This window comes from Sapajus apella, unplaced genomic scaffold, assembly GCF_009761245.1.
Source record: "Sapajus apella isolate SASKATOON/1434 unplaced genomic scaffold, GSC_monkey_1.0 scaffold1, whole genome shotgun sequence".
NCBI classification, from domain to species: Eukaryota; Metazoa; Chordata; class Mammalia; order Primates; family Cebidae; genus Sapajus; species Sapajus apella.
In genome coordinates this window covers 69,096,932-69,111,196 of record NW_022436941.1, presented here as the reverse complement: position 1 = coordinate 69,111,196, position 14,265 = coordinate 69,096,932, and the positions used below count along the sequence as shown (strand labels likewise).

Here is a 14,265-nt window from a genome sequence, read left to right as displayed (position 1 = left end):
GAGAAGAATTTGCCTCAGGATGAATCATGCCTCTGATCTGTCTGCCTCAGCCTTCCAAAGTGCTGGGATTACAGGTGTGAGCAACTGCACCTGAAAAATGTATTTTGCATGTGAGAAGGACATAAATTTTGGGGGCCAAGGGCAGTAAGCTATGGTCTGAATGTGTCCTTAAAAATTTATCTGTTGAAAATTGCCAGTGTGACAATACTAAGAGGTAGGGCCTCCAGGAAATGATTAAATCATGAGTACAGAGCCATCATGGATGAGATTAAGGCCCTTAAAAAAAGGTTTGAGGGCCAGGCATGATGGCTCACACCTGTAATCCCAGCACTTTGGGAAGCCAAAGTAGGTGGATCACCTGAGGTCAGGAGTTCGAAACCAACCTGGCCAACATGGCAAAACCCTATCTCTACTAAAAATACAAAAATTAGCCAGGCGTGGTCATGGACACCTATAATCCCAGCTACTCTGGAGGCTAAGGTAGGAGAATCATTTGATCCCGGGAGGCAGAGTTTGCAGTGAGCTGAGTTTGCAACACTGCACTCCAGCCTGGGTGTCACAGCAAGACTCTGTCCCAAAAAACAAAGGGAGGGGGTTATGGACAGATGGGAATAGACCTCATTTGATTCAGTAATTTATATTTCTTTTCTTTTTTGAGATGGAGTCTTGCTCTGTCACCAGGCACCAGGCTGGAGTGCAGTGGCACAATCGGCTCACTGCAATTTCCACCTCGTGGGTTCAAGCAGTTCTGCCTCAGCCTCCCGAGTAGCTGGGACTACAGGTGCACGCCACCATGCCTAGCTAATTTTTTTGTATTTTTTAGTAGAGTCGGGGTTTCACCATGTTGGCCAGGATGGTCTCAATCTCTTGACCTCGACCTCGTGATCTGCCCGCCTCGGCCTCCCAAAGTGCTGGGATTTTTTTTTTTCTTTTTAATGGGGTTTCACCATATTGGTCAGGCTGGTCTCGAACTCCTGACCTCAGGTGATGCGCCCACCTCAGCCTCCCAAAGTGCTGGGATTACAGGTGTGTGCCACCACACCTGGCCAGTAACTTATATTTCTAAAAAGCTCCCAAGACTTAAAAATCACTGATGTATATCATCAAAAATATTGATCAAGCTTACAATACTATATATAACATAAGCATTATTTATCACAGAATGTAATGTAACTTTTTTGTGTTTTTTGAGACGGAGTCTCCTCTGTTGCCCAGGCTGGAATGCAGTGGCTCTATCTTGGCTCACTGCAAACTCTGCCTTCCAGGTTCAAGTGATTCTCCTGCCTCAGACTCCCAAGTAGCTGGGACTACAACTGCCTGCCACTATGCCCGGCTAATTATTGTATTTTTAGTAGAGACGGGGTTTCACCATGTTGGCCAGTCTGGTCTGGAACTCCTGACCTCAGGTGATCTGCCTGCCTTGGCCTCCCAAAGTGCTGGGATTACAGGTGTGAGCCATAGCGCCCTGCCTGTAATGAAACTTTGGGGGAAAGATATGACTCGCTTACATTTCAAATATTTCTGAATTTTTGAGCTCTCTCAAACTTAAAGCAAAGGCCCAGCAGTTCAATATCAGGAGTTAGGAACAGAAAACAGAAACAAATTGAAATCAAGCAATGCCAATCAGCAAGACACTATGACGTGGCCCTTATTAAGCCAGAGTAAACTTGTGAGCTTGCCGTTAACTCCCGTTTTAACATAATTATTCATTTTAGGAAGCTGCAAGATTTTTGTTTTTGTTTTTCTTTCTACCTTTGCAAGGGCTGTCAGATCAGAAGCTTGTATTATTTATTTGGTTTTAGATAAAATTTTGAACTATATTGAAATTATAAACTGGCTTTCTGGGAAAAAAAAAAAATGGTCCTAGACAATGTGCTAATGAGCAAAACAGACCCACCATCACAAAACTTCGTCCCCAAAACGAAACAACAGAAAACACGTGGGTCGATCCCAGGCGGGAGGAGGAATGGGCGGGGTGAGACGGAGGGGGCGGGGCCGACCCCACAGCGGAGAAGGGCGCAGCCCGGGCTCCTCCTCCGTGACGTCCCGGGAAGCACCGCCCCCAGATCCCTGGGACTCCGGTGATAGCCGCGGCTCGCTCGCGCCCCGGAAACTGCCCCTTCTCGGGGGTCATGATGGGCAGCAAGATGGCGTCTGCCAGTAGAGTCGTTCAGGTAAAGCGATATGTCGCGTTCCCGCACCTTGGGCGGTAGGGACGGTGCTGACTATAGCTACGGCGTCGAGGAGGAAAGGCGGTGGAAGAGGCTGCGCCGTGGCCGCAGCTCTGCAGAGGGCCAGCAGCGCCGCCCGCGGGTGTGTGGGAGAATGGGACTTTGAGCCCGTTGGGCCGGGTAGTGGGGTGGGTCCGGCGCCGAGGTTTCGAGCCTGGCGGCAGGCGTGCAATAACTTGGCAGGTAGGTCCTGTACCTACTGCTGGGGTCCCCGGCTCCTCCGCCAGGACCTTCTTAGTCTTAGGCGTCTGCGGTTGAGGCGGCCCTGGCGGTAGCCTGGCCAATCGCCATCTAGGATTGGCTGTGGTGCCCCCTCCTCCGCCCCGATCAGCCAATCGGAAGGAAGGCGGTAGCTAGGCGTAGAAGGAAGCGTACCCTAGATCTGACCCAGTCAGTGTCCCTTCAAGGTCTCTGGAATGATCGGACAACTGGCCCCGTGTGCCGCGTCCTCGCCGAGGCTGGTTCTCTTTCCAGGCTTCTTGCTACAGGGCAGATAAGGGGAATAGAAAAATGTTATCTAAGCTTAATTAGTGTGTGTTGGTTTCAGAAGCCTATTTTCCCTTGGTTTAGATAGACAACTCAAGGAATTTTGTTAATCCACTTATCAACTACTAACTTCTGTTAACCTTCTTGTTTCTCCAGCTGTGGTTTTAACTTAGGTAAAATTGTCATATAAGTGGAACACAACCTCCATTTTTGTGGTTGGTTTACATAGTCTTCGAACCTTGAAAGTGTATTATTTTAGAATTGACTTTTAGCTTTGATATGAGAAGTACATTTCGCTTTACATAAATGCATTTGTTAAAAGATCTTTTTCTAAATTACCGAAGTTGTTGTCTGAATGATAATCTAGATCCCAGTCTTTGGTCCCATTGCAATGAATGATCCTCACCTATTCAGTGGGTGGTTATTGAGCATTAAGTAGTTAAAAATTCTGTAAGGACTGAGAGGCTATCTGACAAAGGTCTGTTATCTATAATATATAACCATATGTATCAATAATATATAACAATTTAAAAATGGGTAAAAGGGCCGGGTGCGGTAGCTCATGCCTGTCATCCCAGCACTTTGGGAGGCCGAGGTGGGCGGATCACGAGGTCAGGAGATCGAGACCATCCTAGCTAACATGGTGAAACTCGGTCTCTACTAAAAATGCAGGAACTTAGCCGGGCGTGGTGGCACATGTCTGTAGTCCCAGCTACTCGGAAGGCTGAGGCAGGAGAATCGCTTGAACCCGGGAGTTGGAGGTTGCAGTGAGCTGAAATGACGTCACTGCACTCCAGCCTGGGTGACAGAAAGACTCCATTTCAAAAAAAAAAAAAAAAAAAAAATGGATAAAAGACTTGGTGTTGCGCAAAAGATACCCAAATGAGCAATGAACATTTTAAAAAGTGCTCAATATCATTACTTGCCAGGAAAATTAAAATTAAAAACACGAGGTCCTACACATCTAGCAAAATGACTAAAATTTAGACATCAGTGGTGATGAGAATGTGAAGCTCCTGAAACCCTCAATATTGCTGGTGGGAGTATAAAATGTTACAACCACTTTGGAAAACTGTCAGTCTCTAATAATCATGTATCTATCGTATGACCCAGCAATTCTACTCATGGGTTTATTGCCCAAGAGAAGTGAATGCAGGTACTGTCTCTGTACCTAAATGTTTCATAGGAAAAAAATAGTTACTAGCAGAGTTACTAGATGCCAGGAGTGTGGCATCTCAGCAGGTAGGTATTGTACATACTGCCCTGGGGCCCTTGCTAGCCCCCAAACCAGAAACAATCCATATGTCCATCTTTTGCATAAACAAATTCTGGTAGTTTTGTTAAAATGGTAGAGTCCAAAGCAATACTAACTCAAAGCTGATATATGCAAACAAATGAAGAAACTGCGAGATACTCAGTAAGGAATGGTCTGTACCCTTCTAACATAGGAACAAAGACCTGTACTCACATACGTAGAATTCAAACTAGGTTCCTGACCGCCCTCTAAAAAAAGAAGAAAGAATACAAACCAGTATGTGCTAATATTATGTAAAAATTACATAAAACATTAGCAAAATTTATTATCTCTGTGACAGGCCTATAAAAGCTAGGACTACAGTGCCAACAAGAGATAGAGTTTAGGCCAGGCTCACTGGCTTATGCCTGTAATCCCAACATTTTGGCAGGTTGAGGCAAGAGGATGGCTTGAGTCCATGTGTTCAAGACCAGCCTGGGTAACATAACGAGACTCCATCTCTATAAAAATTTTTAAAACTTAGTTGAGCATGATGATGTGCACCTGTGGCCGCAGCTACTCAGAGGCTGAGGTAGGAAGATCACTTGAGCCCCGGTGATCAAGGCTACAGTGAGCCGTCATCATGCATTATGCCATTGCATTCCAGCCTAGACAGTAGAGCTAGACCCTGACTTAAAAAAAAAAAAAAAAAAGAAAGAAAGAAAGATAGAGCTTAGAATTCAGCTGTTGATCTATATCTTTTTTTTTTTTTTTTTTTTTGGGACGGAGTTTCACTCTTGTTACCCAGGCTGGAGTGCAATGGCGCGATCTCGGCTCACCGCAACCTCCGCCTCCTGGGTTCAGGCAATTCTCCTGCCTCAGCCTCCTGAGTAGCTGGGATTACAGGCACGCGCCACCATGCCCAGCTAATTTTTTGTATTTTTAGTAGAGACGGGGTTTCACCGTGTTGACCAGGATGGTCTCGATCTCTTGACCTCGTGATCCACCCGCCTCAGCCTCCCAAAGTGCTGGGATTACAGGCTTGAGCCACCGCGCCCAGCCGATCTGTATCTTGAATAGTGCCAAAAGACTGATTGATACAAACTGATAGGAAGTCACAAAACATGGTCTCAGAACATTAAGTAAAGACAAAGCAGGCTGGGTGTGGTGGCTCACACCTGTAAGCCCAACACTTTGAGAAGCCAAGGTGGGAAGATTGCTTAAGCCAGGAGTTCAAGATCAGCCTGTGCAACATTCCAAGACCCCATCTCTATAAAAATTAACCATGCAGGAGGAGTGGTGGTGTGTGGTGTGTACCTGTAGTCCTAGCTACTCAGGAGGCTGAGGCAGAAAGATCACTTGAGCCTAGGAGTTTGACACTTCAGTGAACCATGATTACTCTACTGCACCCCAGCCTGTGTAACAGAGCAAAACCCGGTCTCAAAAAATAAATAATAAAACATATTTTCAAACTGGCTACCAAATGGAAATCCAGTGCTATGCTATCTATAAGAGGCATAGCTAAAACTAAGATTTGGAAAGGTAAAAATAAAGAGATAGTCAACTGATCTTTGACAAAAGGAGCAAAGGGAATACAATGGAGAAAAGACAGTCTTTTCAGCATGGTGCTAAAAAAAGTTGGATATCCATCTAGACAGACCTCACATCCTTCACAAAAATTAACTCAAAATGGATCACAGACCTAAATGCAAAATGCAAAACTATAAAATCCTTAGATGATAACATAGGAGAAAATAAAAATAACCTTAGGTTTAACAATGACTTTTTAGATATATAACACCAAAGGCATTATCCTTGAAAAATTAATTGATAAGCACGACTTCATTAAAATAAAAAACTTCTGCTCTGTGAGACACTGTCAAAAAAAGGCAAGCCAGGTATTTTGTAGAAAATACGGTATTTTGGAGAAAATACTTCCAAAAGATATATCTGATAAAAGACTTGCAGAAAACAGAAAAACTTGTAAATAAGAAAATAAATGACTGAATTTTAAAATCGGCAAAACAGCTGAACAGACAGCTCATCAAATAAGATACACACACTTTGGGAGGCTGAGGTGGGTGGATCACTTTATCCCAGGAGTTCAAGGACAGCCTGGGCAACATGGTGAAACCCTGTCTCTACAGAAAATACAAAAGTTAACTGAGTGTGGTGGTGCACAACTGTAGTTCCAACTACTTGGGAGGCTGAAGTGGGAGGATTGCTTTAAGTGGGAGGATCACTTGAGCCTGGGAGGTCAAGGTTGCAGTGAGCTGAGATCAAACCACTGCACCCCAGCCTGGGCAACAGAGCGTAACCCTGTCTCAAAAAGAAAAAAAAAAAAGATATACAAATGACAAATAGGTGTATGAAAAGATACTCAGCTGAGCATGGTGGCTCATGCCTGTAATCCCAACACTTTGGGAGGCCAAGGTAAGTGGATCACCTGAGGTCAGGAGTTCGAGACCAGCCTGGCCAATATGGTGAAACCTTGTCTACCGAAGTACAAAAACCAGCCAGGTGTGGTGGTATGCACCTGCAATCCCAGCTACTTGGGAGGCTGAGTCAAGAGAATCACTTGAATCTGGGAGGCAGAGGTTGTAGTGAGCCAAGATCACGCCATTGTACTCCAGCCTGGGCGACAGAGACTCCGTCTCAAAAAAAAAAAGATATATAAAATCACATGTTATTAGACAATTTCAAGTTAAGGCAGCCATTACACACCTATTAGAATGGCCAAAATCCAAAACATTTGACAATACATAATGCTGACAAAGATGTGAACTCTCATTACTATCCCATCTAACAGGAACTCTCATTCATTGCTGGTGGGAATGCATGCAAAATGGTACAGCCACTTTGGAAGGTAGTTTAGCAATTTCTTTCTCTTTTTTAGACACATGCCACCATGCCTGGCTAATTTTTGTATTTTTTGTAGAGTCAGGGTTTCACTGTGTTGCCCAGGCTGGTCTCGAACTCTTGGACTCAAGCGATCCACCTGCCCTGACCTGAAGTGCTGGGATTATAGGCATGGGCCATGGTGCTGGTCCCAGGTTGGCAATTTCATACAAAAGGAAACATAATCTTACAGTACGATCCAGCAATTACACTCCATAGTATCTACTCAAGTGAGTTGAAAACTTATGTCCACATAAAAGCGGCACACAAATGTTTATGGCAGCTTTATCTGTAATTACCAAAATTTAGAAGCAAACAAGATATCCTTCAATAGGTGAATTGATAAACTGTGGTACATTCAGATATTAAAATATTATTAAGCACTAAAAAGAAATGAACTATCAATCTATAAAAAGGCATGAATAAATCTTAGATGGATGGTTTTATCTTTTCTAGAATGTCATATGGTTGCAGTCATACAGTGGGAGCCTTTTCAGATTTGCTTCTTAGTTACATTAGCCAGCTAATACAGTTAGAGTTATTTGTTTCTCATATTTGTATTTAGAGTCTAAAAAGACAATTGAGAAGGGGAAATTTTTCTTTTGTTTTCAGACAGAGTCTCACTTTGTTACATGGGCTGGAGTGTAGTGGCGCAATCACAGCTCACTGCAGCCTTGCCCTCCCAAGGTTCAAGTGATCTTACTGCCACAGCCCCCCAGATAGCTGGGACTAAAGGCATGCAACACCACTTGCAGCTAATTTTTTGGTATTTTTTTTGTAGAGATGGAGTTTTGCCATGTTACCCAGGTTGGTTTCTTTTTTTTTTTTTCTTGCTCTGTCACCAGGTGCCAGGCTAGAGTGCAGTGGTGCGATCTTGGCTCACTGCAACATCCACCTCCTTGGTTCAAGCAGTTCTGATGCAGCCTCCCGAGTAGCTGGGACCACAGGTGCATGGCACCACGCCCAGCTAATTTTTGTATTTTAGTAGAGACGGGGTTTCACCATATTGGCTAGGATGGTCTCAATCTCTTGACCTCGTGATCGACCCACCTCGGCCTCCCAAAGTGCTGGGATTACAGGCGTGAGCCACCGCGCCCAGCCTGTCCAGGCTGGTTTCAAACTCCTGAGCTCAAGCAATCCACCTGCCTCAACCTCCTAAAGTGCTGGGATTACAGGTGTGAGTCACCACACCCAGTGAAGAAGGGGAAATGTGAGCATAAGCTAAATATTAGATGATAGTAGGAATTATTGTTAGTTAGGTGGGGTGAAAGTATTGGGGCTTACCTGAACAAAAACGAGGATGAACTAAGGTATCTACCATGATTATATTTGTAATCTGGTTAGTTAATAAACAGTGACTGCCTTTTTTTTTTTTTTTTTTTTTTGAGACAAGCTCTTGCTCTTTTGTCCAGGCTGCAGTGCAGTGGCATGATCTTGGCTGGTTTACTGTAGCATCAATCTCCGGGCTAAGGTGATCTTCCACCTAAGCCTCCCAAGTAGCTGGGACTGTAGGCCTATGCCACCATGCCCACCTAATTTTTAAAATTTTTAGTAAAGACAGAGTCTCATTATATAGCCCAGGCTGGTCTTGAACTCCTGGACTCAGGCGATTCTTCTGCCTCAGCCTCTCAAAAGTGCTGAGATTATATGAGTGAGCCACTGAACCTGGCTTCATTGCTTTCAAATTGGGGGAAAAAAGTATTGCAGTTATGATTTAACAAATTCTGTTTGTCAGTAATGTGTGGAAGGTATTAACAGATGAGATGGGATTAAATGTATGAGATTTGTTTAATCAGGAAGGGATGATGAAGTAAGATTGACTGTATTATTATTGAAGTTGTGTGATGAATATATTAGGGTTTATTTCATACTATTCTTTTTAGCATTTAAAACACTTTATAGGGCTGGGTGCAGTGACTTATGCCTGTATTCCCCATACTTTAGGAGACCAAGGCACGAGGATCGCTAAGCCCAGGAGTTTAAGACCCTCCTAAGGAACATAGGGAGACCCCTATCTCTGCAAGAAATTTTAAAAATTAGCCAGGCGTAGTGGTGCATACTTGTGGTCCTTTGGAGGCCAAGGTGGTAGGATCACTTGAGCCTGGGAGATTGAGGCTGTAATGAGCTGTGATCACACCACTGCACTCCAGCCTGGGCGACAGAGCAAAACCCTATATCAAAAGAAATTTTTTGGGCCAGGCGTGGTGGCTCATGCCTGTAATCCAAGCACTTTGGAGGCCAAGGCGGGAGGATCACCTGAGGTCGGGAGTTCAAGACCAGCCTGACCAACATGGTGAGACCCTCCCTCTTTAAAAAGAAAAATAAAATTTAAAAAAAAATTTTTTTTTGTTGTTGTTGTTAAAAAGCGGGGATACCAAACAGGGTGGGAATTTAATTTATAAGACCATATTATTATTAATATATATATTTTGAGATGGAGTCTCACTCTGTCACCCATGCTGGAGTGCAGTGGCGCGATCTTGGCTCACTACAACCTCCATCTCCTGAGTTCAAGTGTTTCTCATGCCCCAGCCCCCTGAATGGCTGAGATTACAAGCATGTGCCACCACACCCAGCTAATTTTTGTATTTTTAATAGAGACAGGGTTTCACCATGTTGACCAGGCTTGTCTTGAACTCCTGACCTCCAGCGATCCACCTGCTTTGGCCTTCCAAAGTGTTGGGATTACAGGCATGAGCCACCATTTCCAGCCTATAAGGCCATATTAAATCATGTTTTTAAGTATATAAAAGCAATGTTACAAAGAATTCTTTCTCTGCAGTGTACATACATTTGTATAAGTGTCTAATACATATTTACATGCCTATACAGTTAGACCTAACTTACAAATGGTTTATTCACTTATTTGGCAACTGTTTCTTGGTCATTTACCATGCAACAGGAATGCTACTGCAGAGGTGCTTAATTTTCTGTCTCTGCCTGTCCAGGAGCTTAAAACTCTCCTATAATCATTGGCTAACTTAATGTGTTCTCTGAAAACATGAGGAGGAGTTTTTAACTCAGACTTTGGAATTTGGGAAAGGTCCTTAGAGAAGAGTGGCATGTGAGCTATTGTAAAGGATAACCAGTCAGAGGGATAGGCATGGAAGTGGAATGGGATGGGAGAGAGATTTCCTGGCAGAGGACATAAGCTCTAAATGGAATGGGGATGAATTGGGGAAAGGAAAAGTACTTCAGAATACCTGGAGCAACCGGTACATAAGAGAGTGGTGGAGAAAAGCTGGCAAGGTAAGGAAAGGCCAGATTACAGTGGGTCTTGTGCCAAATAAGAGTTTAAACTTATCCTGAAAGCTGTGGAATGTTTTTCAAGCTTCTTTTTTTTTTTTTTTTTTTTTTTTAAAGTTGTAGAGATGGAGTGTCACCTTCTTGCTCAGGTTGGTCTTGAACTCCTGGGCCCAAGCCATCTTCCTGCCTCAGCTTCCCAAAGTGCTAGGATTACAGGTGTCAGCCACTGAGCCCAGCCATTTTTCAAACTTTTGAATAGTAGAGGGACAGGAGGATAGACAGAACATTCTCCTAAGAAGCTTGGCTATGAAAGTGAAGAAACAGCTAATAGTGCAAGAAGTTTTTTTTTTTTTTTTTTTTTTTTTGAGACGGAGTTTCGCCCTTGTTACCCAGGCTGGAGTGCAATGGCGCGATCTCGGCTCACCGCAACCTCCGCCTCCTAGGTTCAGGCAATTCTCCTGCTCCAGCCTCCTGAGTAGCTGGGACTACAGGCACGCACCACCATGCCCAGCTAATTTTTTGTATTTTTGGTAGAGACGGGGTTTCACCATGTTGACCAGGATGGTCTTGATCTCTTGACCTCGTGATCCACCCGCCTCGGCCTCCCAAAGTGCTGGGATTACAGGCTTGAGCCACCGCGCCCGGCCTGAAAGAAGTTTTTTAATGTGGAAGACTTCAGCATGATTTTATGGTGAGGGAAGAGAACACATTCCAGTATTTTCTCACAGCAACAGAATTACAGTGGTGAATTTTCAGGCCAATCCCACAGCTGTTTGTTTCTGTGCTCATATAAACTGCATAATATGTACTACAAATATATAAACATATTTCACATAAACACACCTCAGCCTCATTCGTTATATAGCAATTTATAGATTACTTCAGTTGAAAATAGTACTTTGTTCATTAGATTCTTAGCATTGTATATTCAGAAGATTTCATATTGACAGGTCCATTTAAGGTCCTCTATACCACTATCTGGAATTTTATGGACAAAAATGTTAATACTTTTCAAATATCTGTTATAAAAACAGTGTTTCAAAAATATGTATTCCAGGCCAGGCATGGTGGCTCACGCCTGTAATCCCAGTACTTTGGGAGGCTGAGTCAGGTGGATCACCTGAGGTCGGGAGTTTGAAACCAGCCTGGCTAACACGGTGAAACCCTGTCTCTACTAAAAATACAACATTAGCCAGGCATGGTGGTGGGTGCCTGTCATCCCAGATACTCAGGAGGCTAAGGCAGGAGAATCACTTGAACCCTTGAGGAGGAAGTTGCAGTGAGCCAGGATCGCGGCACTGCATTCCAGCCTGGGTGACACAGCAAGACTCTCTCTCTTAAAAAAAATTTTTTTTCTATGGGTGTAGGGAAAAGACTAAAATAAAGTGCTATCAAATGTTTTAATTTGGGCCAGGCATGGTGGCCCATGCCTGTAATCCCAGCACTTTAGGAAGCCAAAGCGGGCAGATCACTTAATGTCAGGAGTTTGACACCAGCCCAGACAACATGGGGAAACTCCATCTCTACTAAAAATACAAAAATTAGCTGGCTGCAGTAGTGCAGGCCTGTAATCCTAGCTACTCAGGAGGCTGAGGCAGGAGAATCGCTTGAACCTGGGAAGCGGAGGTTGCAGTGAGCCGAGATTACAGCAATGCATTCCAGCCTGGGTGACAGAAGGAGACTCCATCTCAAAAAAAAAAAAAAGAAAAGAAAAGAAAAAAGTTTAAATTTGTTTTATGTGGGTCTTGGGATTATAGTGTTTTCTTCTTTATGCTTTTCTGTGTTTTTCCAAATGTTTTACACAGAACACGTTACTTTTGTAGTCAGAAAAAGTGTTCTTAATTTTCTAATTTTTAAAATGATTTTTTTACCTATTGGGTATTAATATAGTAGGGAAACAACACTCAAATAAGTCAGGAGGCCAGGTGCAGTGGTTCATGCCTGAAATCCTAACACCTTGGGAGGCTAAGGCGGGAAGATTGCTTGCATTCAGGAGGTGAAGTTTGCAGTAAGCCCAGATTGCGCTCTGTACTCCATCCTGGGCAACAGAGCCAGACCCTGTCTCAACAAAAAAGCTTAAAAAGAAAAAAGTCAGTAAATTTCCAATATTTTTTCAGTTTTTTTTTTTTTTTTTTTGAGACAGGGTCTCACTCTGTTGCCCAGGCTGGAGTGCAGTGGTGCAATCTGAGCTCATTGCAACCTCCACCTCCTGGGTTCAAGCAATCCTTCCACCTCAGCCTCCCAAGTAGCTGGGACTACAGGCACACACCACAACACCTTCTTTTTTTTTTTTTTTTTTTTTTGGTAGAGACAGGGTTTCACCATGTTGCCTAGGCTAGTTTCAAACTCCTCCCACTCATGCAATCTGCTCGTCTGAGCCTCCCAAAGTGTTAGGATTACAGGCGTAAGCCACTGCTCCCAGCCAGCTTTCAATTCTTACCAATCTGTAAGTCATGCAACATAAAATCCACATCATCTCCTCCATTGGCTTGCTTTGAAGTACACCTTCGATAGTACGATGAAAGTCTTGTGATGTATAAAGTACAAAGTTGTGAATACCAGATAGACAAGTTAATAATTCCTACCAGCTTTCCTGGTTGGGGAAGAGTATATTTAAAGTTGCTGTCAAATAGTAAGTTATTTTAACAAAAATATCTATTTATGAGGTTTACTAGATTTATTTCAGTTAATTTCTTTTAGTTAATGAGGTTGTTTTTCATGCATATTATTTTTCCCTTAGGTAGTCAAGCCACACACTCCATTAATAAGGTTTCCTGACAGAAGAGACAATCCTAAACCCAATGGTAAGCTGTACTTTATTTAGATTTCTTTTAAAACTGTGTACATGAATATTTATAAATGAGTATTTTATTATAGGCAATATTTCTCATTTAAAAATCAGTTAAGACTATTGTAGCTTAGATTAAAATAGTGCCCTATGTAGCATGCAAGTAGAAGTTAACTTATGACCGGGTGCGGTGGCTCACACCTATAAACCCAGCACTTTGGGAGGCCAAGGTGGGCAGATCACCTAGGTCAGGAGTTCAAGACCAGCCTGGCCAACATGGATGACTCTTGAAGTATTATAATTCCAAAAGAAATTGAAGATTGACTTGATTTTGAAGGATTTTTCAATCCTTGAAATAGGATTGAAGAATGACTTGATTTCAAGAATGACTTGATTATTTGATAGTATTTTAAGAGTCAGTATTTTGACATCTGAATAATTTCTCTAATAAGATTTTTTTCTTTTTAATTTCAGTATCAGAAGCTTTGAGATCAGCAGGGCTACCATCTCACTCTTCTGTAATTTCACAACATTCTAAGGGAAGTAAATCACCAGATTTGCTGATGTATCAGGGTCCACCAGACACTGCAGAAATAATAAAAACATTACCTCAGAAATACAGAAGGAAACTTGTGTCTCAAGAAGAAATTGAATTTATCCAAGTATGTTGTTGTTCTATCTCAAGACTGTGCAAAATACCATAGCATTTGGGCTTTGGGGACTTCATTTGCTGATTTACATGCTATTCCTATTGTCTTGTCAGAGTGTGGTCAGAGCTAAGACAGGATGATCAGGTAGGCCAAGACTATGAGAAACAAACCATTGTCCAATCCTTCTGTAAATATGTGTGCTATATCAATGTCAATAGATTACTCACATAAAAAACAGCTCTTTGGAGTCCTTAATAATTTTTCAGAGTATAATGAGCTTCTAAGACCAAGAAATTTAAGGACAGGTCAACCTCGAGTCCCTTCCAAGTCTGAAATTATGGTTATAGAATTGATATGAGGGCTAGGCACAGTGGCTATGCCTGTAATTCCAGCACTTTGGGAGGCCAGGGTGGGTGGATCACCTGAGGTCAAGAGCTGGAGACCAGCCTGGCCAATGTGGTGAAATCTCATCTCTACTAAAAATACAAAAAATTAGCTGGGTGTGGTGGCAGGCACCTGTAATCCTAGCTAATCGGGAGGCTGTGGCAGGAGAATCGCTTGAACCCGGGATACGGAGGTTGCAGTGAGCCGAGATCATGCCACTGTACTCTAGCCTGGGTGACGAGCAAAACTCTGGAAACTGTCTCAAAAAAAAAAAAAAGAGAGATATACATATATATATACACATATATATATATATGTATATCTCTTTTTTTTTTTTTTTTTTTTTTA

General features: G+C 42.9%; 1 protein-coding gene across 1 annotated transcript in view; it reads left to right on the top strand.

The window, feature by feature from the left end:
• The first annotated feature begins 2,024 nt into the window (after positions 1–2,024).
• The window catches only part of MRPS36 (mitochondrial ribosomal protein S36), a 12,979-nt gene continuing 738 nt past the window's right edge, over positions 2,025–14,265 (top strand). Inside the window, exons 1-3 of the mRNA XM_032279250.1 lie at positions 2,025–2,174; positions 12,836–12,899; positions 13,358–13,545. Coding sequence (XP_032135141.1) covers positions 2,133–2,174; positions 12,836–12,899; positions 13,358–13,545 — 294 coding nt within the window. The 5' untranslated portion in view covers positions 2,025–2,132. The remainder of the gene's footprint in view (positions 2,175–12,835; positions 12,900–13,357; positions 13,546–14,265) is intronic.